The 22,068-nt window shown below is 41.3% G+C and overlaps 1 protein-coding gene across 1 annotated transcript; it reads left to right on the top strand.

Annotated features, from left to right (window-relative positions):
• Nucleotides 1–1,160: 1,160 nt before the first annotated feature.
• Nucleotides 1,161–21,777, top strand: SHCBP1L (SHC binding and spindle associated 1 like). The gene is made up of 10 exons (XM_081915108.1): nt 1,161–1,409; nt 2,405–2,554; nt 11,485–11,699; nt 14,479–14,565; nt 15,161–15,379; nt 17,700–17,805; nt 18,637–18,790; nt 20,010–20,260; nt 20,690–20,812; nt 20,946–21,777. The coding sequence occupies exons 1-10, from the start codon at nt 1,176–1,178 to the stop codon at nt 21,180–21,182; spliced, it is 1,776 nt and encodes a 591-aa protein (XP_081771234.1). The 5' UTR covers nt 1,161–1,175; the 3' UTR covers nt 21,183–21,777.
• Nucleotides 21,778–22,068: the final 291 nt, after the last annotated feature.

Genomic DNA, 22,068 nt, shown 5'->3' with positions numbered 1-22,068 from the left:
ATACTTTTCTCTCACTGAATCTAAATACTCAGTGTCTCAAGGATTCCCTCAAGATGAAAATATGAGATGGCAGGTGTTCGCCTGTTTTGTTATCCTGTTTCTCAGAACATTGTGACCCAACCACAAATGTATTTGGAGTCAATAATATCAATGTGTCCAACTGTGAAATTTCTAGTCAAACAGGAAAATGCAATCAGATTGCTCTGGACAGTGTTTACACAAACAGAAGAACAGCAGTCCCATGTCCCATATTGTGCACCATTTCAATATTATATGCAAACTACCAAAATTTTAGTAGTTCTGCTATGAAAAAAAGACACCGTACCAGATTTGCCAGAAATATTATCAAGGACTAGCTACTCTGTAAGAATGTAAGGCTTGAATTATTGTGAAAGTCCCAGGTTCAAATCTACACTCCAGTCGGAAGGTTCTGCTCCATAGACTTCTGCTTGGCTACTGTGAGAACAGGATGCTGGAGTAGAAGAGCCACTGGCCTTATTTGAAGCTCACAAAGCAGCACTGGGCAGGTAACTATTTCTCCATCTAGCATACGTCACACGTGGGGTTTCCACTGTACAGGGAAATCCAGCTGGGAAAGACAAGACTCCACAGAGCCATCTGGTGTCACAGTACTTTATTACATACACAATGCCTATAAATCGCTTCCCCCCAAAATCGTTAAAGAAAAAGCGTTTTATATGTGTTGTATATGCGATATAACGCTGTGGAGTCCCGCCCCCCCCACGGACTTTGCGTATACAAGGCGCTTCACGGTGTCGCCTCCTTGAGGTTTCCATGTTTGCGCCAGCAGCAGCCACCCCTCCCCCCTCAGAGCCCGCCTTGAGGGAGCAATAAGGGGGAAGGCGCCCTGGCAGCCCCGCTGGTCCCCCTCCTCCTCCTCCTCCTCAGCAGGGCTTCTCTTGCGTGGGCCCCTGCCAGGCCCAGGCCCAGAGGGAACAGGGCGGCACTCCTTCCGACTCCTGCGCGCGGCACGCGGAAGAAGACCGCGCGCCGGCTCTGTGCTCTGTCCCCCAACGGTCCCTTTGTGACCGCGCGGATCTCCGCCCCGCCGCCTCTCCCATTGGCTGCCTCGCGTCAGGGAAAGTAGTTCCCGCTTATAAAGGCCCTGCCGGGGGGGGGGGGCGCAGGGGCGGCGGCGGGGCAGCTGGAGGGCGATGGCGTCCGGCGCCGCGGAGCATCCGGGGGAGGGAGCGGGAGCGGCCTCGGGGGCGGCGAAAAGCCCGCCTCTTGGCGCGAGGGAGCGCCGCCTGGCTGTCCCCGTGGGCGGCGCGGGGGCGGAGGAGGAGGAGGCCGGGCCGCTGCCGGCGCAGTTTCCCTCTCACCTGGGAGCTCTGAGCGGCAGCGGGAAGGCGGCGCTGTACTGCGACGACCTCCTGAGGGGCTGCAAGGTGACCGGGAGGGAGGGAGGGAGAGGAGCCAAGACAAGAGCCCCCCCGCCCTCGGCACCCTCACCGGCATTACGGATGTGTAAAGCCCGCCTTTTCCCCTGACAGGGACTCAAGGCGGCCGACAGATATGTACTGCACAAATAAGTATCATATACATAGGCTGCCCTCGTCCAGCTTTACATGTGAATAACTACAAGTGTACAGCTCAACTCTCTGTTAACAAGTAGAATGTAATGTGTGCACCCCTGGGCAGGAAAGCAAGTGGGAGAAATAGGCTGATTAGACTATATGCATGTATTTACTTCACATAGCTAGAGAATTTGTGCACAAATTTCGGCTTGCATAGCATCTGTGGCAAGTAACAATAGTAAGAAAATAGAAGCAAATAAAACGTTAAAAAGAAGTTGTTGGCATCTGTCTGTCTCCAGAGTGCACCTCTGAGGGTGATGTCAAACTGTGTTAGCAGCAATGAAGTGACCCCCCCCCCCAGGCACCAGCCTTGGCGGCGTGTATGAAGGGCCTGGGCTGCCCAGATGGCAAGAAACACCGCCCCCCCCGCTGATGTTGTCCAAAGGAAAAGAGCAATACATTTGGTACCAGCTTGGCTGCAAGGCCCTCTCCAACTGTCTTAGGGACTCCTCTCTAGATTGTACTTTCATAAGAAGCAGCTGGGGACACATAGATCCAGAGAGCAAATTATGTTACAGGATGGGCATTTGTGTGCTGAGAAAAACAGTCTAAGGAATTCCCTCAATTTTCACAACCCACAGCTTCATAATTAAAGATGGCTTCATTCAGCTAAATCCTACTCGTAGATGCATTGACATATTGTGTGTGTGGTTGGCCGCATCCTGTAGAGAAAGGGATTTGGCTAGGTGGGCAGAAAGGGAAAGGATCAATTTTGTATTACAGATTAATTTGCAAGGTTATGTTTTGTTTGTTTCTGAAAATATCCAAATACATTTCTGACATTTCTTTCTCCTTTTACATGAAAGGCAGAAGATGCCAATGAAGCCATTAGCAAATACCTTTTGGAAAAGTTGAAGATGAAGGAAAAATGGCTTGGAATCTGGAAGACCAATCCAGAACTTTTTTTTGTTAATTCTGAAGAAATTCCCATACCATATGTTGGTGTGCTTGTTGAGGTAACTACATTTCTCTTTAGAATGTTAATTTTTTTTTTAAAAAAATGAAGGCAACTAGTACTTTCAGTTCAGTGAATATTAATTTGAAGATAGCCACAATTTGAATACTTTGTTGTGGCAGGAAACATTACAAGTCTCTTTCAGAAAGTTTTTGAATACTTGGTCTTTTTATCACTGGGTCTGAGACATCGTACGATGAAAGTGAAGCTCCCACCAGTTTAGCTATGCCGTTGGGAATGTTCTCTCAAGTGTCTTACTTACATCCAACCATCTGAAAGCAGTGAGGCCTTACCTTTATCATGTTTCTTTCATAGTTCTGTAATAGTTCTATACAGGTAATCCTTTTGTGTGAGGGTTACGTTCTGGACCCTCACATGCGTCAGTGGAATACACATAAGCCTGCTCCATCCCATTTTGGGGCTGCTTCTGGGTTTGGCACTGTGTGGTCACATGTTGTTTGGACGTCCCTGCTTATTTAACTTATATGCAGAATTCATCATGTGAAAGACTGGGCTGGATGAATCCCTAGCCGGAATTAAGATTGCCGGAAGAAATATCAACAACCTCAGATATGCAGATGACACAACCTTGATGGCAGAAAGTGAGGAGGAATTAAAGAACCTTTTAATGAGGGTGAAAGAGGAGAGCGCAAAATATGGTCTGAAGCTCAACATCAAAAAAACGAAGATCATGGCCACTGGTCCCATCACCTCCTGGCAAATAGAAGGGGAAGAAATGGAGGCAGTGAGAGATTTTACTTTCTTGGGCTCCATGATCACTGCAGATGGTGACAGCAGCCACGAAATTAAAAGACGCCTGCTTCTTGGGAGAAGGGCAATGACAGGCCTAGACAGCATCTTGAGAAGTAGAGACATCACCTTGCCAACAAAGGTTCGTATAGTTAAAGCTATGGTTTTCCCAGTAGTGATGTATGGAAGTGAGAGTTGGACCATAAAGAAGGCTGATCGCCGAAGAATTGATGCTTTTGAATTATGGTGCTGGAGGAGACTCTTGAGAGTCCCATGGACTGCAAGAAGATCAAAGCTCTCCATTCTGAAGGAAATCAGCCCTGAGTGCTCACTGGAAGGACAGATCGTGATGCTGAGGCTCCAGTACTTTGGCCACCTCATGAGAAGAGAAGACTCCCTGGAAAAGACTCTGATGTTGGGAAAGATGGAGGGCACAAGGAGAAGGGGGCGACAGAGGATGAGATGGTTGGATAGTGTTTTCGAGGTTACCAGCATGAGTTTGACCAAACTGCGGGAGGCAGTGGAGGACAGAAGTGCCTGGCGTTCTCTGGTCCATGGGGTCACGAAGAGTCGGACACGACTAAACGACTAAACAACAACAACAAAAAATCAGTCGTTGCCTGTATTCCCTTTAAAGTACCAAATGGCCTGGCCCCTGTATAACTTAGGAAATGCCCTATTCTGATAATTTTCCCTGTCCTGAATGTTCCATTCCTTTTTTATTTCAGTGTACTATAGTGAAACCAGGACTTTTGCAGGTCACTTCCAGAAGACATGTTTGTTGATGATTCACATATATCAAATAAAAACATGAACTAAAAACAGAAAACAATACATATATCCCCTTTGACTTCCCTCCCCCCCTTATGTGGATCCTTATGTTATAATTCCCACCCCACCCCACATCTCCTTTATAACTCCAGTCTTTAATAAAACCTTAAATATTCCTTAGTTCAAATTTTTACTGCAAGTTTCAAATTAATCCTGCTAATGAATTTAATTGTTTACAATACAGTGGTGCCTCGCAAGACGAAATTAATTCGTTCCGCAAGTCTTTTCGTCTTGCGAGTTTTTCGTCTTGCGAAGCACGGTTTCCCATAGGAATGCATTAAAAATCAATTAATGCGTTCCTATGGAAACCGCCTTCAGACCAGGTCCGGGGACAGTCTGTCCCCCGACCTCTTCTGAAGGCTGGCGGGGGGGCGAAAGTCTTTGCTTCCCCCCCGCCTGCCTTCCCGGGAGAGCAGAGAAACCCAGTGCTGCGTTTCTCCACTCTCCCGGGAAGGCAGGCAGGGGGGAGCAAAGACTTTTGCCCCCCGCCAGCCTTCAGAAGAGTTCCAGGACCTCTTCCGAAGGCGGGCGGGGGGCAAAAGTCTTTGTCCCCCCTGCCTGCCTTCCCGGGGGCTTTTAGATCGCCCCGGGACTGTCCCGGGGCGATTTGAAAGCCTCCGGACAGCTTTTGAAGGCAGGCGGGGGGGAGCACCCCGCCTGCCTTCAAAAGCCATCCGGGATAGCGGGAAGCGCTTCCCTGCTATCCCGGACTGCTTTTAAAATGCTGGCGGTGGGGAGCAAAGCCTTTCGGCCCCTGCCGGCCTTCCTAGACCTCTTCTGAAGGCCGGAGGGGGGGGGGAAGGCTTTGCTCCCCACCACCAGCATTTAAAAGAGGTCCCCGGAGATTTCCCTATGGGCTTTCTTCTTGCGAAGCAAGCCCATAGGGAAATTCGTTTTGCGAGCGCCTCCAAAACGAAAAACCCTTTCGTCTAGCGGGTTTTTCGTCTTGCGAGGCGTTCGTCTTGCGGGGCACCACTGTAATTTTTCAAATTTATTGTTTCCCCCATTCTTCCTGGTTTATTCTTCCTGGTTTCTAATTCTTCCCATTTTTTTACCATTTGGGCAAAGTCCATTAATTTTATCTTTCATTCTTCCTTGATCAGGGCCATATCTTCCTTCTATTTCTGGGCTAGCAGCATCCGAGCAGCTGTGGTTATATACATGAACAGTTTTTTTCTGGTCATTTGATATCTAATATTCCTAAAAGAAAAGCTTCGTTTCTTAGAAAAAGTTATCTTTAACATTTTTTTCAACTCATCTTCTCCCAGAATGTTTTTTTTATTACCTTATATGACGACCACATGTGGTAAAAGGTGCCCTCTTTTTATAGAATTTACAGCATACATTTGATTTTGATTTATACATTTTAGTTAAGGTAAAGGTAAAGGTACCCCTGACTGTTAGGTCCAGTCGTGGACAACTCTGGGGTTGCGCACTCATCTTGCTCTATAGGCCGAGGGACCGGCATTTGTCTGTAGACAGCTTCCAGGTCATGTGGCCAGCATGACTAAGCCGCTTCTGGAGTTAAATACCATTTGTACATCATTTTCATGTAGTTTTCTTTCAAAATATAGCATGTTGTAAATTTTAAGTCTACATTCCATAACCTCTCCCATGCTGCTGTTTCAATATTATAACCAAAGTCCCTTGCCCAATGTATCATCACTTATTTAACCTGCTCATCTTTTTTTAGCTGTATTAGTTAGTATCAAACTTTATTTTCGTCACAGACCAGCATAAGATAAAACAGGTAAGGAATAAAAACTATCAATTAAAAGGTGCTCATCTTTTGTTTGCCATTCCAATAATAGATTGAACATTTTGGAAATTAATTTACTTTTGTTTTCTATCAACTCTTTTTCAAATTGAGATGTTTTAGTTGAAAAACCATTTTTAAAATCCAAGTTAAATACAGTTGTACCTTGGTTGCGGACGGGATCCATTCTGAAGCTCTGGTCGGATCCTGAGGTTTCTGCAACTGGAGGGACCACGTATGTGCGTGCAGACCGCTTCTGCACATGTACACGGTGTAGTAGAGCGCTTCTGCACATGTGCACACGGCGAAACACTTCCAGGTTTGCCGCTTTTGCAACCCAAAGTTTACATTACCCGAGGGTCACGTAAGCTGAGGTGCTACTGTACTTCATTAAGCTGATGATACTGCAACCAGTTGGATACTAAACCTCTTATATCTTCAAACCTCCTTAATTTTATCTCTTGATCTACTTCTATTAATAGGTCTTTATAAGTTACCCAATCATTTCACATATTTCTTATTTTCACAGATATTGCCTCTATTGGGAAAGTCACCACAGTGTTTTTTGTTCTAATTGTTTATATTTTATGTTTGTTCATAATTCATCCTGTTGTTTGCAGAGAAATTAGATAACATTGGTTCTTTGATGAGCATTCATTCTGATTTATTTGTGGGGAGGCTAGACGACGTTGTGTCAAAGCTTTCTTTGGGGAGGCTAGACAAAGTTGTGTCACTTTCCTTGTTGCAAGAAGTCTGAACTTTTAAGGGGAGGTGGGTTTCTTGCACAAAGCCTTCCAATCAAGTATTGTGCCACCTGAATTTGCCTGCATGTCCTTGAATCCCACCGCAAAATAGTAGTAGTCTGGAAGCTCCCCCAGTGATGGTTGCTTTTCTTTGTAACCTCCTTGCAGGAAAGTCTGCCTGGCAACCTCTGCCAGGAGGTGAAGTCCTTTTGGTATGAGGCTTCCCCAAGTATTTACTTGTTGAATTTTGATTGTGCTCCTTAAATAAGGTATTTTTAGGATTGCATTCTAGAGGGTGGGGAGACACAGTGATCATATTGCACACAAGGGAGCATAGTATATAGTGTAAACATGGTAATATTTTTATTGTATTTTTAGGTTTGAAAAAAAGTATAATGTCACCAAGTTCAGATACCTAGGGGTACAAATAACCAGAAACCTCAATAATTTACAGCTTCACAACTACAACCCCTTGTGGTGACAAATTAACAAAGACCTAAAGAGATGGAAAAACATGAACTTCACTCTCTCAGGCAAAATAGCCACGATCAAAAGTATCCCCTCCCAGAACTAACCTACCTATTCCTAACCCTCCCAGTCTGGATTCCCCCAACCCAACTCTGTAAACGGCAGAAAAAACCTACACTTATTTATTTCTCACACAAAAAAACAAAAAATAAGCTCCAAATACCTGCACCTCCCCCCTCAGAGGGAGAATGGGGAATCCCCAACATAGAACTATACTACATTGCCAACCAAGTACGCCACATAATCCCATATATACTAAAAGATGAGACAAAACAATGGATACACCTAGAAAGGGACACAGTTGAAAATACCTGCACCACAGCATACCCATTCCTCCCAAACAAACTAAGGAAAATTCCCACAACACTTAACAGGTACACACAGACCATGCTTAAAGCATGGAAAGCAGAAATAGGCAAACTGCCCCCAACCCCATCCCCAGTAATTCCCCTAGCGTACCACCCATTATTCCACCACACAGCACAAAACCTCCAAATAAAAACCTGGCAGATTTCTATAAAAATAACAAACCCTTATCAACACAAGAAATAGAAGACAAACTAGAAGACGCCCAAATGCCCTGGTTAACACACCACCAATTACCGTACATTCCCTCTTAAACAATCCAGTGGTAAAAGCAGGAACTAGTCCCCTGACAACCTTCGAAAACCTCCTCCTAACAACAAAGGGTCATGGCAAAGGGATGGTATCTGCAGTATACAAAATGCTACTCCAAAACCCCATGAACCCCCTAGATGTAATCAAAAAACAATGGGAGGATGACATAGGCTATGAGATTAACCCCACTCAGTGAACCAGAATGTGGTCTAAAGTTAACCCCCCCCTTCAAATCCATATCAATGAAAAGGAAAGAACTCACTCTGAAACTCACCTACAGGTGGTACCTAACACCAAGGGAATTAGTGCTAATACGCCCAGGAATCTCACCAAAATGCTGGAGAGGGTGCACCTCCACAGGCACATACTTCCACATGTGGTGGGAATGCCCCAAAATCCATTTATTCTGGACAACAGCCATAAAAGAAATATGCAAAATAACTAAGCAAGTATTAGAAATAACCTCAGAACTGGCCCTACTAAACATCTTCCAAGACAATAATACCCACTCATATCACAAAGAACTCATAATCCACCTACTCTCAGCAACCAGAAGCATCATAACCAGACACTGGAGAGACCTGTCAAGAGTAAGCATGGACCAATGGTACCAAACAGTATGGGAAACAGTCTTACTAGAAAAATTAACCAATACTATAAACGGAAACTGACACGGGGATAAATAGAAAACGCCCTCACCCCAGTATGGCTCCTTTATCACATACACAGCCCAACAAAACAATGACAAGAATCCACCAACAGCATACGAATCAATATGGCTAACCTAATCCAAAACATCCACCCACCCCACTCACACATGAAAACAAAGTTTTTTTAAAAAAGATATTTATTGAAATTTTCAAAGAAGAAAAAAGGAAAAAACAAAAAATTAAAAAAAGAAAAGAAACACTCCACATTTACAAGCCTTATTTTCAATAACTTATTTCCATGACTTCCCCACGCCTCCCCTTCTTGTATTCCAATTTCAATTTTTAGTTCAACAAGTTCTTATCCCCAATTTTTAATCTTATTATATATAGTTCATTATTATATTTCGTTCATTTTATATAATCAATTTTAAATTATAAACATCAGTCTTTATACACCAGTACCCATTCTTAAAATCTTTTTCTAAGGTCGACCCCAATTCCCTTCCACGAATTCCCCAATTTTTATACTAATAACAAAACAAAATAAAAAACAAAAACAAAATATAATTGTACACCCTTTGGATTCCCAAACCTCACCCCCCCCTTTCCCGGTTTCGATCCCCAACAAATATCCGTCGGTCTAACTGCTTATCAGCCTGGAGACCTCACGTCCGAGGCTCTTAATTCTCTCTCAACTCCTCTCTGCCGGTTTTTTTGATAGTCCTTTATATTAAACACCAAGTCTTGGAGAAGCTCTGTCCCAATAATGTCCATTTTTCTTCCAGCCCGACCTCCATATTTAAGAGTGAAGCCCAAATCTTGTTTCTTGTTTCTTTTAAGTCCAAATGCTCCAAAAGCTCCAGCTTCCACCTTAGTCAAATTTGTAATCCATAGCTCTTCGGATCTCCACATAAGGAGATCTCTCCATTCTTCATTCTTCAGTTCAAACCAGATTTTCATCATCCAGATCTTATTTTCCTCTATGTCCATCTTAACAGGCCTCTGACTCTCCTTAATCATCTGCGGCATTGTAGCTCCTCCTTCCTTTCCCTCCAGATCATCATGTATCTCTCCACTTTCTCAGATTTCTCAGATTTCTTTTCTTGTTCAGCTGCAAAGATTTTTTGTTCAGCTACAAAGACTTTTCGTTCAGCTGCAAAGACTTGAGTCAAGTCCCTTCCAGATTCAGTAAGTTTATTTACTGTTTCATTCAGTGTCGTAACATTTGTAGCCAAAACATCGCTTTGCTTTTGTAACTTTCCCAAGAGAAGAAAACCCTATCCAGTTCAGTCAGTATTTTTCCACTTGCAGCCATTCTTGTAATGTCCCTGAACCCCCCTCTAGAGGGATTCTAGTTACTTAGTATTCCTTCCAGTTCCAACCCAAAAGTCCAATTAACTTGTTCTTTGTTTTCAACAATTTATAACCAGATTGCAACAAATCTAACCAGCGGAGACACCAGAAACAAAGTTCTCTTTTCTTCCCAACTTTGACAGCTAGTTTGACAGCTGTCAAAATCTTCTATGTCTCTTCAACAGGCTCTCTCACGGATCACTCCCGGGTCCTGGAGGGGGGGGTGACACTTCCGCTCTCAAAGTTAACTCTTATCCTCCAGCAAAGATCACTTATACTGCCAAAACGTGAAATTAATTGCTTTTATCCACTAAAGAAGAAGGTGTTCTCTCAACCTCAGTTATCTAGTCCTTGCTTTAAGTTGTTTACAAGGCAGGGAGACAGACTTCCTCTTTGCCTTCCCCGATCGTGCCTAATCCAAAGAAAAATTTTCTCTTTTATAAGTCCAATTTCCGTATTACTCACGGGTTGTTACTTTTAGTTCAAATGTTCAAAGAAGTCAGCGCTCTCCGACCATGGCATGCGGCTTCACTCCGTAGGGGAAGCAGTCGACTCTCAGCACCGCGCCGCTCCCCGTCCCCCGTTCCGAAGCCTTTAAAAAGGCTCCCTCGCGGGTCGGGGGGGCACAAATGGTGCCCGCCGAGTCACCAGGTCCACAGGCTTCTGCGCCTGTGGTTTCTGAGGGTCCCCGCGTCGCCCCCGCGGCAGGACCCGTCCCCTACTGAGCCGATTCCCTCCGGAGCTCGGAGGGAATCCGCCATTAGACGATGGCGCTAACCCGGAAGTCCACACATGAAAACAAAGTTCACCACAGCCAATCACAAATGAACAATCACACCCTAGGCCAACCCCCAACCTCTCAACACCAAAGAGAACCTGCACAAGCATCGCTAACGCAAATAAAAATAGAAACATCACCCCTCCCCATTCCCCCTCCACCTCTTTCCCCCTTTTCTTCCTAATGTAACACTAATGTCTCAACAAATGAAACTGATCTGTAAAAAAATGTAAATGTAAAAAAATGAGACATTGCACATACTTTTGTAAACCAAGAAATATTTAATAAAATACATTTAAAAACAGAAAAAGTATAATAATATAACTTCTTCTGTATGGAAATACATACTATTTTCAGTAATAATAATTATTATATAATAGCCAAAGCTTCTTTGGGAGTTCTGTTATACTGGGGCTAAGAGTTCCAGCTCTGACCCAGGAAGACTTGCTTACTGACAAGAATTCCCTTTGGAGGATACGAATATATATATATATATATATATATATGGGACAACAGTATGCAATGAAACATGTACATGTTTGGGTGAGATTCCTTATTTCCTTCCCACTTCCTTTTTAAATCGACCTAATTCTATCTTTGCTATCTACTCTCTTGTTTTCTGCGCGACAGCTGATTGGGGACATTTTTCAGTCTTTGTGCATTCAATAATCTGGTGTTTAGAAAACCTACCATTTCAATGTTCTTTAAGCATAATGGACTGGGCATCTTATACTCCCATGTGGGTGGGGGGACTTAAATTGCTGCAGTGTCAGCATAATTTGTGTCATATCCAATAGCCTCTCAGTTGACCTATCTTGAAAACCGGATTGTAGCCATAAATTGTATAACAAAAGTCAAAAGAGTTGAGAAATCTATATATAAATCTTAATCTATTCTAACCTTGTAATTGTTTCTTTGTTACAGGTTACTTGCAAACTGCCCCAGAATCCCTCTGCTAACTTCAAAGTTTCTGTATGTGTAGCTGAACCCTTTTCCTCTAATATTGCAAATATTCCAAGACAGTTAGTTGATGAAGTTCTGGAGGAAATGGATCATTGTGTGCCTCTTTTGGAAGTCTATCCTGTAGAGGGGCAGGACAGCGCAGTGTATGATATAGCCAAGGCTTTGGAAATTGTGAGGTATGTTTTTCTAGAGTTTGGGATTCAACAGCATATTAAAGAAGGTGTGACAAAATAGAAATAACTAATAGAAAAAGAATTTAAGAATATTAGACTGAGGGTAGAAGCTTATTTTTGAAGTTAGGGAGGTGGAGTACACACTTTATGTGCAGGTGATGGTTCCTGGCATCCCAGGTAACAGGTGATGTGAAAGATCTCTGCCTGACAGCTTTGCAAGCTGCTACCAGTCAAAGTGGAGAATAATAGGATTGATGTAGAAATAATCTGATCTGATAAAAGGCAGCTTCCTTTATTCCATTTTAAGTTACAGAACCCTGAAATATTAAAACCTTACAAAACTTACTAGTGGTCAGTTAATGTGTCCTTCAGTACTTTACTTTCTCCCCATTATTAACAGCTCTTAAGTAACAGAAACACATGATCAGTGGATGCATCAAAATGCAGCGAAATTTGGAAAGCCCTATACCAAGGATGAACTGCTGGCATTCTTTTAATGGTTATTAGCCATTCGGGGCTGCTAATTTGTAGCACTGACATTATGAATCTGTGGTTTCCAGAAGTTAGGTGCCTATTGCTTCAATTGCATGTTCTTGTAGTATTTTATCTCAGATCCTTGTTGACTTACCGGTCTGTCATCTGGAGCCATGGCTGATGTAGGAACATTATTTCCCTGGGGCCTTGTTTTGATTCTTATCTTTAATTTGATTCTTCTTGGTTTGGAGCTGTAAGTTCCTGTCATATGTCAGCTGCTTTGACTAATGTGGCCATCCCACTTATTATGCTTTAAAATACTACTTCCAGGAGATTTTCAACAGATGTTATTCAGCCATTGTATCTAATTAGTGACTACAGTTTATTCAGGGTTTGTTGTAAATAACTAGGCAATTTCATCCAAACTTTGAGTTTAAAGAAGTTTAGCCAAAAATAAACAGAACCTAACCAATATTTGGTCCCGCCTTTGGGGGAAGTTGAAAGCAGGGATGTGGGAACAATCTGTTCTACTTAACTGACAGGAGTACCTATCTTCAACAGCTACTTTCTTATTTAGTGTAAGTTCATGTCAGTTCTGTATTTTGTTTAATCTTTCTATTTTTTTATATATAAAGGAAGCCTGTATTGCTTCCTCACCTGCTACTCTTTTACAGTATTCTGGGGTTAATGTGGTCAATCTGTCAAACGGCTAAACATAAAGAAGTTTTTATTTCTTTAGGCTGCAGAAAGAAAGGAGAGCATAAAAGACTTTATAGAAACATAAAGACATTTAAAAATAGCCCAAAACAGAACATCAATATTTTGAACCAAAGTAAGGCACCTATTCAAGCAAAGCCAGGTAGAGAGGTGTTTAGACATAAGAGAAGACAATACATATTAGCTGACACAGCTCTCCCAGAAATGAAGTAAAAAAGGATTCTTTTATTTAGAAAAAGATGGAATACATTACAGTGGTACCTCGGGTTAAGAACTTAATTCGTCCCGGAGGTCCGTTCTTAACCTGAAACTGTTCTTAACCTGAAGTACCATTTTGCTAATGGGGCCTCCCACTGCTGCCGCACCGCTGCTGCATGATATCTGTTCTCATCCTGAAGCAAAGTTCTTAACCCGAGGTACTATTTCTGGGTTAGTGGAGTCTGTAACCTGAAGTGTATGTAACCTGAGGTACCACTGTATTGTGTACCAATAATACGGTAAAGTTGACATAATATAGACAGCTTGTACATTACAGTTTTTCTGTACTGTATAGGAAGATTAACAAAATTAATTTTGCAAACTTTTATTTTGCTTTTCCCTCTTTTGCCTTCTGAATTTTATTATTTCTGCTATATATTTTTGCTAGATACATTCTGGCAATGAATGTCCTTTTTTAGCTTATTTACATGTCCATTTTGCATAACTTCTGAAAAATAGTATGTCACAAAACATATAAAAAATTCAAGTAAGATAAAAATGATTAAAGTAAGGATGAGATCCAACATTGTGTTAGTTCAAAAAGATTGACAGTTGATGTTATTCTGTGTTAGCACACAAGATTAAGTGCCACAGAGTACAGTGGCACCTCTGGTTGCAAACGGGATCCGTACTGGAGCTCCGGTCAGATCCCGAGGATTCCACAATTGGAGGGACCGCTTCTGTGCATGTGCGCGTGGCGGTGGAGCGCTTCTGCACATGCGCACGTGGCAAAAAGCCAGAAATATACTTCCGGGTTTGCTGCTTACGTATCCTGAAGTTTACAGAACCAGAGGGATACGTAAGCAGAGGTACGACTGTATAACAGTAGCAGTTGTGCTGGCAATCGGGTGACATCTTTCACAAGGGGAGGACATCCATTGGATTTGGTGGCTGTGCTGTTGTAAGGTGAAGCTGTTGTAATGGTTGTTGCATTAACAAGCTGCCACAACTGGATATAACCCATAAGGAATTGAGTATCACAATTCAGTAATCTAGACTTAGTAGATAACTAATACAGAGCAAATATAACAATTAGAGTTCAAAGCAAAATAAACAAAAATAACACTGAACCATCCTAAAACTGGGTTCATGGCACTCCATGGGGCCACAGTAGCTTGGCTTAAATGCAGTTCAGAACAGGCAAGGTCTCACAAGGCCAAATGGTTCACAGCAGCTAGATGGTGCCCTTGTCTCTACTCAAGTACTAGGGAGAGCCAAAGATGGTAGTCCTCTTTCTCCAGTCTCCCAAGTGCCTCCTAAACTTTGTAGCTGTATATACTTAGGTACTTTTTATAATAATTATCAATGCAATGCAACTATGTGTTTTATTTAGGTTTTTCTATGACTTCCTTTGGAGAGACTGGGATGATGATGAAAAGAGCGAGACCTATGCTGCACTGATAGAAGAGAGAATTAAGATGTAAGTATGCTGCTCAGGTGAGCTCCCGTTGCTCAGTCCCAGCTCCTGCCAACCTAACAGTTCGAAAGCATGTCAAAGTGCAACTAGATAAATAGGCACCACTCCGGCGGGAAGGTAAACGCCGTTTCCGTGTGCTGCGCTGGTTCTCCAGAAGCAGCTTAGTCCTGCTGGCCACATTACCCAGAAGCTGTGCGGCGGCTCCCTCAGCCAATAAAGCGAGATGAGCGCCGCAACCCCAGAGTCGGCCAGGACTGGACCTAATGGTCAGGGGTCCCTTTACCTTTACCTTATGCTGCTCAGGAATAGTTCTCACAAACAGCAGATGGGGAAGTACTTCAGATTTTTGGTGAAGGCTCTACTGAGTGATGGAGAGGGCTAGGTTAGAAGCCATTAATTTCCGTAACATAAATTGGATTTTATTTTTTTTAATATATAGGGGGACATCCTGTCATGAGAGCAACTTCACCTGCAGTTTGAAGTGATGCAATTCTTATTCAAGTTAACCTCCTGATCTGCTGTTTGAGAGAACTAGTAGAGCTTAGTTTTTGCATAAAGTTTCAAAAGGAGAAGCTCTAATTTTCTTAAATCTTCATAGTTGGTGTGATATTCAGAATGGGACTATCCCTGCTCCGATTGCTCATCGTTTTAGAAGAAATCTTGAAAAGTACAAAAGTCTGCATTTGGAGTTGATTCATTACCAAAGTAATATTAAAGAAGAACCCACAGCAGAACAAGCAGTTGAATGTTGGAAAAAGTATTATGAATTGATAATGCTATGTGGATTGTTGAAAATATGGGAAGATTTACGCCTGAGGTAATTTAAGTTGGCATTGATTTTAAAAAATGGTTCAATTATTTTGCTTGTTGTCCAAATAGCTTGTTTTAATTACCTATTGCTTTATTAATTGTAAGTACAATTCATTTGTTAGTGAATTAGATGTTACTACAGTGGTACCTCGGTTTTCAAACGTAATCTGTTCTGGAAGACAGTTCGAGTTTCGAAACGTTCGAAAACTGAAAACTCAGTACGGAAGCCTCAAAACGATAAACTCAAATACGGAAGCCGCATTTCTAGTTTGACTTCCAAGGCGCGTTCGAAAACAACAGCATTTACTTCCGGGCTTACAGCATTTGAAAACCAAAATATTAGTCAACGGAGACGTTAAAAAACCGAGGTACCACTGTATATGTTTAACTACATTGACCATAATTTGTGTAGATGTACACTCAGATTGGCGTGTCCTGGTGTAGTTATATTGTGTATTTCCATTATAAACGATTGCTAGGAGATATCTGATGAAATGATGTCACCTTAACTGTCTGTCCTGTTGTGCCTAAAGTGTCTTCATAAGATCATATATGATAAATGAAATACTCCTGATGCTACAGCAGTGGCCTGGACATTTCTCCTCGTATGTTTTCAGATTGTACCATTAAGGCAGAGACTTGAAATTACAGGATTGGACATTTGGGTACACACCTGTTTACTAGTTTTTGCATTTCTGTCTTTTATTCTGTTTGGTGTAACAGTTGAATAAATATTAAACTGGGAAACTCTGCCATAGCATTAAATTTGGTTCCTTTAAGTGTATGTACATACTTTTATTAAGAAATGTTTGCAGTAGTAAATAACAGAAAATACTTAACTTTCATACCATTTTTGTCAGCAATGGGAAGAACAAAAGCAACTCTTCTGAATACGCTTAAAAGAAAGCAAATTCCATTGAAATTGGTGGGAATGGCATGAGAGCCACATATGATAAATAACTAATTATTTATTTATTTATTAGTTAAGATAATCATCATAATGCCAGTAGATTTATCCAGATCAACAATCTGCAGAGATTTGTAATGGATTGCTTCATTTTTTGAAAGGCAGGAGCCAACAGTAGGTTACATGTCTGCATGAGTAATTATGCTCCTAGTTTCAGTGTCTGGCAACTGAGAAGAATGGGGAAATTCCTATCTGAGAACTTGTAGAGCTGCTAGCTGTGTTTTGTATAATCATAAAGAAACTTTCTGGACTTACATAGCTGTCAACATTTCCCTTTTTTTAAGGGAAATTCCCTTATTCCGAATAGGATTCCTCACAAGAAAACGGAAAAGTTGACAGCTATGAACTTAGTAACAATGTGTTCTTCCCACAATTGTACATATTTCCATAAGTAATTAGGGCCATGGTGGTAAGTGAAGTTCATATTAATCTAGACAATGAAGGAAAAAGTACCTAAAATCCAGTGTAATAGGTTTTCTATTTGGTGGAACTTCACTTACCACGAACTCTTATTTTAGAGTTAGAAAGGATTAGTTGTGGAAAAGCAGGACTCCTCCTTGTTACCATGCGACAGTTAGCATGTCTACTCAGTTCTATTAAATTCCACGGGGCTCACTGTGTTCTGCAGTTCCCTGTGATATAAAAGCTGCCAGTTCAGCTGGTCTTTTATACTTAAGACTATGTAAGTTTATTTAAATATCTATATTCTTTTGTAATAATTATTATATTCTATGCTTCAATTTCATTAAAATATTAATAGAGCAAAAGTTCAAAAATTGAATGAATTATTTAGAAAACACTGGGGGGCAGATGACATGGAGCATGAAAACGTTTAATTTTTTTTTCTTATACTAGCAAATACTAACTTTGTAATACTAATGATCTGTGAATATATTGGTTTCTGCTTTTAAAGATTAATCTCCCCTCCAAAATGGTTGATAAAAATGCTTTCAAATAGCTTTGACGCAGCACCCTTTAGTTCTTTTTAATTAGCTGCCTTGAATACTCCTTATACTTTAAGTAGTTCAAATTTTATTCATTTTAAGCCAATATTCATAGTAAATATTTCTAGGGCCTACAGAGCTATTACATCAGTTGTAAATGAAGTTGTCTGGCAAAGAGTAAAAATACTGAATGCTTCGTATTTTTTTGCTTTGCATTTTCAAGGCTTTGTCATGCCAGACATTTCTGGTATGCTCATTTTCTGTAGGGATATTGTTTAGGCTTAAATGTCTGTATCTGTTTAAAGCTGAAACAAATACAATGCTAAGCATACTTGAAGCCAATTTTATTTAAATACATCTACAGAATGCTTTGCATAAGGCATTATTGATAGTACAAAGTTCATTTTAAATTTTAGGGCTCATGGACCTCTGACCCCAAGAATTTTGAAACGGAGGAAAGGACACAGAGATGATGGAAAAACTGTAACTTACATTGTTGCAAAAACAGCAGCAGCAGAAATGGTAAGGAGTTCATTTGAATAAATATCCAAGTAGCTGAGACTGCTGCTTCTCCTTCAGCAAACTTTCCTTGATATCCCTTCTTCTCTCCAACCCTACCCAAACAGCTCTTCCATTATTGCTCCCTTTGTAGAACTGTAAGGTGCAGGATTCTTTTATTTTGAAATACTATAGACAGCTGTTGCCTTCTGCTCTCTTCATGATTCTCCAAAAAGCAGTCTGGCTGGAAGGGGATTGAATTCAGCAGTTTTTTAATTTAATTTCAGTTTTGCTTGGTTAAAAACTGTCCTAATAAGCTGCTGTTTGTTTTAGTGCTAGCAAAGTAGATGAAGACTAGCATTTTTGCACTTGCAAGGTGTTTATGGAAACACTATTATCATTTCAGAGTGCCTGTCATCTTGGTGCTGGTCACATCCAATACGGCACTTACACACATAACCCATAAAGGAACTTTGCCCAAATTGTTTTTTGTTTCGTTTTTTAGAGAAATGCTAACACTTGTGCACTTAATACAGAAGGAAACTAATGTGTGCAGTGGTACTTCTAGTTACGAACTTAATTCGTTCCAGAGGTCTGTTCTTAACCTGAAACTGTTGTTAACCAGAGGCATGCTTTCGCTAATGGGGCCTCTTGCTGCTGCTGCTGCGCCACCGGCACACGATTTCCGTTCTCATCCTGGGGCAAAATTCTCAACTCGAGAAAAGTTCAGAGAGTTCCTAGAAGTATGCTGCAAAGAAGCAATAGTGAAAGGATAGGCTAAAAAAAACCACATTAACCTTTGAAACAAGACTGGCTAATCCCTGATTTTACTTTGTATCTGTCTCATCTGCCCAGGTTAAAGAATTAGCCCCAGACACACTTCTTCAGCAGCATGATAACTTAAACCTGGCCTTGGACAGCTGTTACAGTGGAGATAATGTGCTTATTTTCCCAGGAGAATATAAAGCAGCTAACCTTTCCATGTTAACTGAAGATATTGTTATTAAAGGTCAGTAGTGTGCCTGCTGTGATTTTTATAGAATAGATTAAGAAAACTAAAACCAACTATTAGAATAAAGATTGGTTAAATGTGAGGCTCTTTCAGGTTTTCACAATTTGGAGAGTGAATCACTTAAGGTTTTATATAAAAACATTTCTTGTTTGTTTCTTTTATTATAGGCATTACAGCTTCTTAATAAAAGTTCTGAAGCAACTCCAAACATGTGCAGCACTGGTCATGTTATCTGCAATAGCAAATTAATCATCAGCTGTAGAAGAGTGGGTCTAATTTCATGGTCTCCTATCCTGCTCTTGAGCGTAGCTTTACAACTATTGCTGGTGATCTGATTGGGACTACAGTCACACCTCGAGTTGAAGTTGCTTCAGGCTGAGCGTTTTCGGGTTGTGCTCTGCGGCGACCAAGAAGTAATGGAATGCGTTGCTTCCGGGTTTTGCCGCTTGCGTATGCACAGATGCTGAAAGTGACGTCACGCGCATGCGCAGAAGTGGCGAATCAGGACACGTGCAGACACACAGGTTCTGGGGCTCCAGAACGGATCCCGTTTGCATCCAGAGGTACCACTGTACACGGGTGCAGCCATCAGTGTTGGATCACATTAGGAACTATACAGTGCAATCGGCATAGAAAGTTTTGTGTCCTGCTAAATTCCAAGTTGGCTCAGAATTGGCTCCAGATTGTAGCAAATGCAAGGCATGGTCAGCTCTGTGTTTTTCTGACAGCCATCAGCCAACCACCAAACTGTGCCACCAATGTGCATCAGTCCTCTGAAGCAGATTTTGCAGGTGGCGTGGGGGCACAGAAGAGAGGAAAGGAAAACTGCATTCTTGTTGAACAAGGACAGCATTGAATACCATCCATTATTTTTTTGAAGTACAGTGGTACCTCGGGTTATACGCTTCAGGTTAGACTCTGCTAACCCAGAAATAGTACCTTGGGTTAAGAACTTTGCTTCAGGATGGGAACAGAAATCGTGCTCCCCTGGCGCGGCAGCAGCAGGAGGCCTCACTAGCTAAAGTGGTGCTTCAGGTTAAGAACAGTTTCAGGTTAAGAACGGACCTCCGGAACGAATTAAGTACTTAACCCAAGGTACCACTGTACTTAAAGCTGCTTGGTCAAATGGACATTTCCTCCCTACTCCCATTGTCCAATTTCTGTGCACTTCTACATTTAATTGATTTTAATAATTCCATTTCTCCATTTTGTTTAGGAGTTGGAAGACGAGAGGAAATTGTGATTGTTTCAGATCCTGTCTATGAGAGTTTTATAGTGTCCAGGGCTCAAAATCTGAAGATAATGAATATTACTGTGCAGCAGCAAGGGACTCTCGATGGTATTATAGTAGTTGAATCTGGACACACATTTCTGGAGAACTGTGTTTTGAAGTGTGAAGGAACTGGTGTCTGTGTACTTGTTGGGGCTTCTCTGACAATTATAAACAGTGAGATTACTGGAGCTCAGGTACTCTATTTCAGTTCAAAACAAGATACAATACGCATATGAGAATGTAAGATGCTTTCATTCAGCGAATACACAAAAACCTGGTTTAATGCAGAAGGGAAACTAATAATGAAAAGACTTGATGTCAGTGATAGATAGCATAAATTTCAATATTACAGTTGCCGGTCCACAGGAAAGAGGTGTGAGTGGGCGGGATGGTAGATGTGACAAGACAACTTGATTCCAATCAGTTTTGCAGCATGCAAGTGGGGTTCTGGTCCAGTACTCTATGCACTCCTGTACTGCACAGCTGCTAGTTGCTGACCAGAACTCTAAATGATCTGCATCAGTTAACTTGTATTCACACACAAAAATTGATTTTGTTTTGATAACATGATCAGTAGGAACAGCTAGTTGCATGTCAATCCAAATTTTGGTTTTTGCACTCAGGGGGCTGGAGTCGAGTTATACCCAGGAAGCACAGCTACTCTGGAGGGTAACAAAATTCACCACTGCAATAACTTCCGAACCTGTGACTCCTCACATGGTAGTTTTGGTGGAATTAACATTAAGGTAAATTTTTGTTGACAATGGAATGCTACTGTAACAACCTAAATTATTTGAAAAGATTTCCATGTTTAAGAAGATAATTTGATTAAGAAGCTACCGAGAGTTTATGAATAAACTTTTGATTCCTTCTTAACAGGTTCTTCCTGCTCCTAAACTAAGGATGAAAAACAATCATATTTACAGTAACAATGGATATGGAGTGACCATTATTAAGCCTTCTGAGCAGCTGTGTGCTACAGCTGAAGGAACAGTGGAATGTGCTGCTGCAGGAGATGGCGAAGATTCTGTTTCCAAACTAATGCAGGAATTGAGCCTTGAGATGAGCACAAACATACTAGAAGACAACACCAAAGGCATCAGCCTAGTTAACTGAAGCTACAGGTTTCAGCTACAAAGGAAAACTTGTTGTATTAAAAGATATTAATAAGAGTTATTATGGATACTGATGAAACATGAAATAGCTCCGTAATTTCTATTTCTTAGTAAACAGAAAGCTCTTCATAGCTTGGCAAGAATTTAAGCTTAATTTCCATTTAAGTCTTTGGCACCAGTAGCCATAGCTTATAGCTCAAAATATAACCCCTTGGAGGCTATCAGTTTGAATTCTGTACTCACTATTCCAACTCGGAAATATATTTTTTAAAAGCCTGTACAGCAGTAAGTAACCTTCAGACTTACTGAAAAGTAGTTAAAACTGCTGATTTATTACTGCAAGTTTGTCTTGTTGAGTTAATTTTTACTGTATTATAAACAGGTCTTACGAATGAAGTAGGATATTTTGAACGCCAGTCCCATAAAATTTAGCATACTTCTGGCAGGTCAAGGATAGAAGTCAGGGGACAGTATGACTGAGGAGCTAGAGCTAAACTTGACTTACTTAAAATTGATTATGTGAGAAATAAGGAATTCTGGACTTGGAAGTGGAGTTAGTCCTATTCAATTCAACATTAAAGGTTAACTGTCAGTTTTTTCTGGCCCTTTTATTATCCTTCCACATCTAGTGTTAACACGAATGCATCATTAATAATTTACCGTATTTTCCCATGTATAAGACGATGGGTTTTGCTTTTTAAAAAAAGTCAAAAATTGTGGGTTGTCTTATACATGGATGGTGAATGCACAGGGGTTCTGGTATGGGCAGCCCGGGCTGTTCAGGTTCTGGCTAGATTTCTTAATTTTGGGTAAAAGAAATATAGGTGTTGTCTTATAAATGAGGGCATCTTATATACTGAAAAATACTTAGTTTCAGCATAACTATT

Source organism: Podarcis melisellensis (genome assembly GCF_964234715.1).
Source record: "Podarcis melisellensis genome assembly, chromosome: 6".
NCBI lineage: Eukaryota > Metazoa > Chordata > Lepidosauria > Squamata > Lacertidae > Podarcis > Podarcis melisellensis.
The sequence above is the reverse complement of the archived record's forward strand: the minus strand, read 5'-3'. Positions and strand labels throughout refer to the sequence as shown.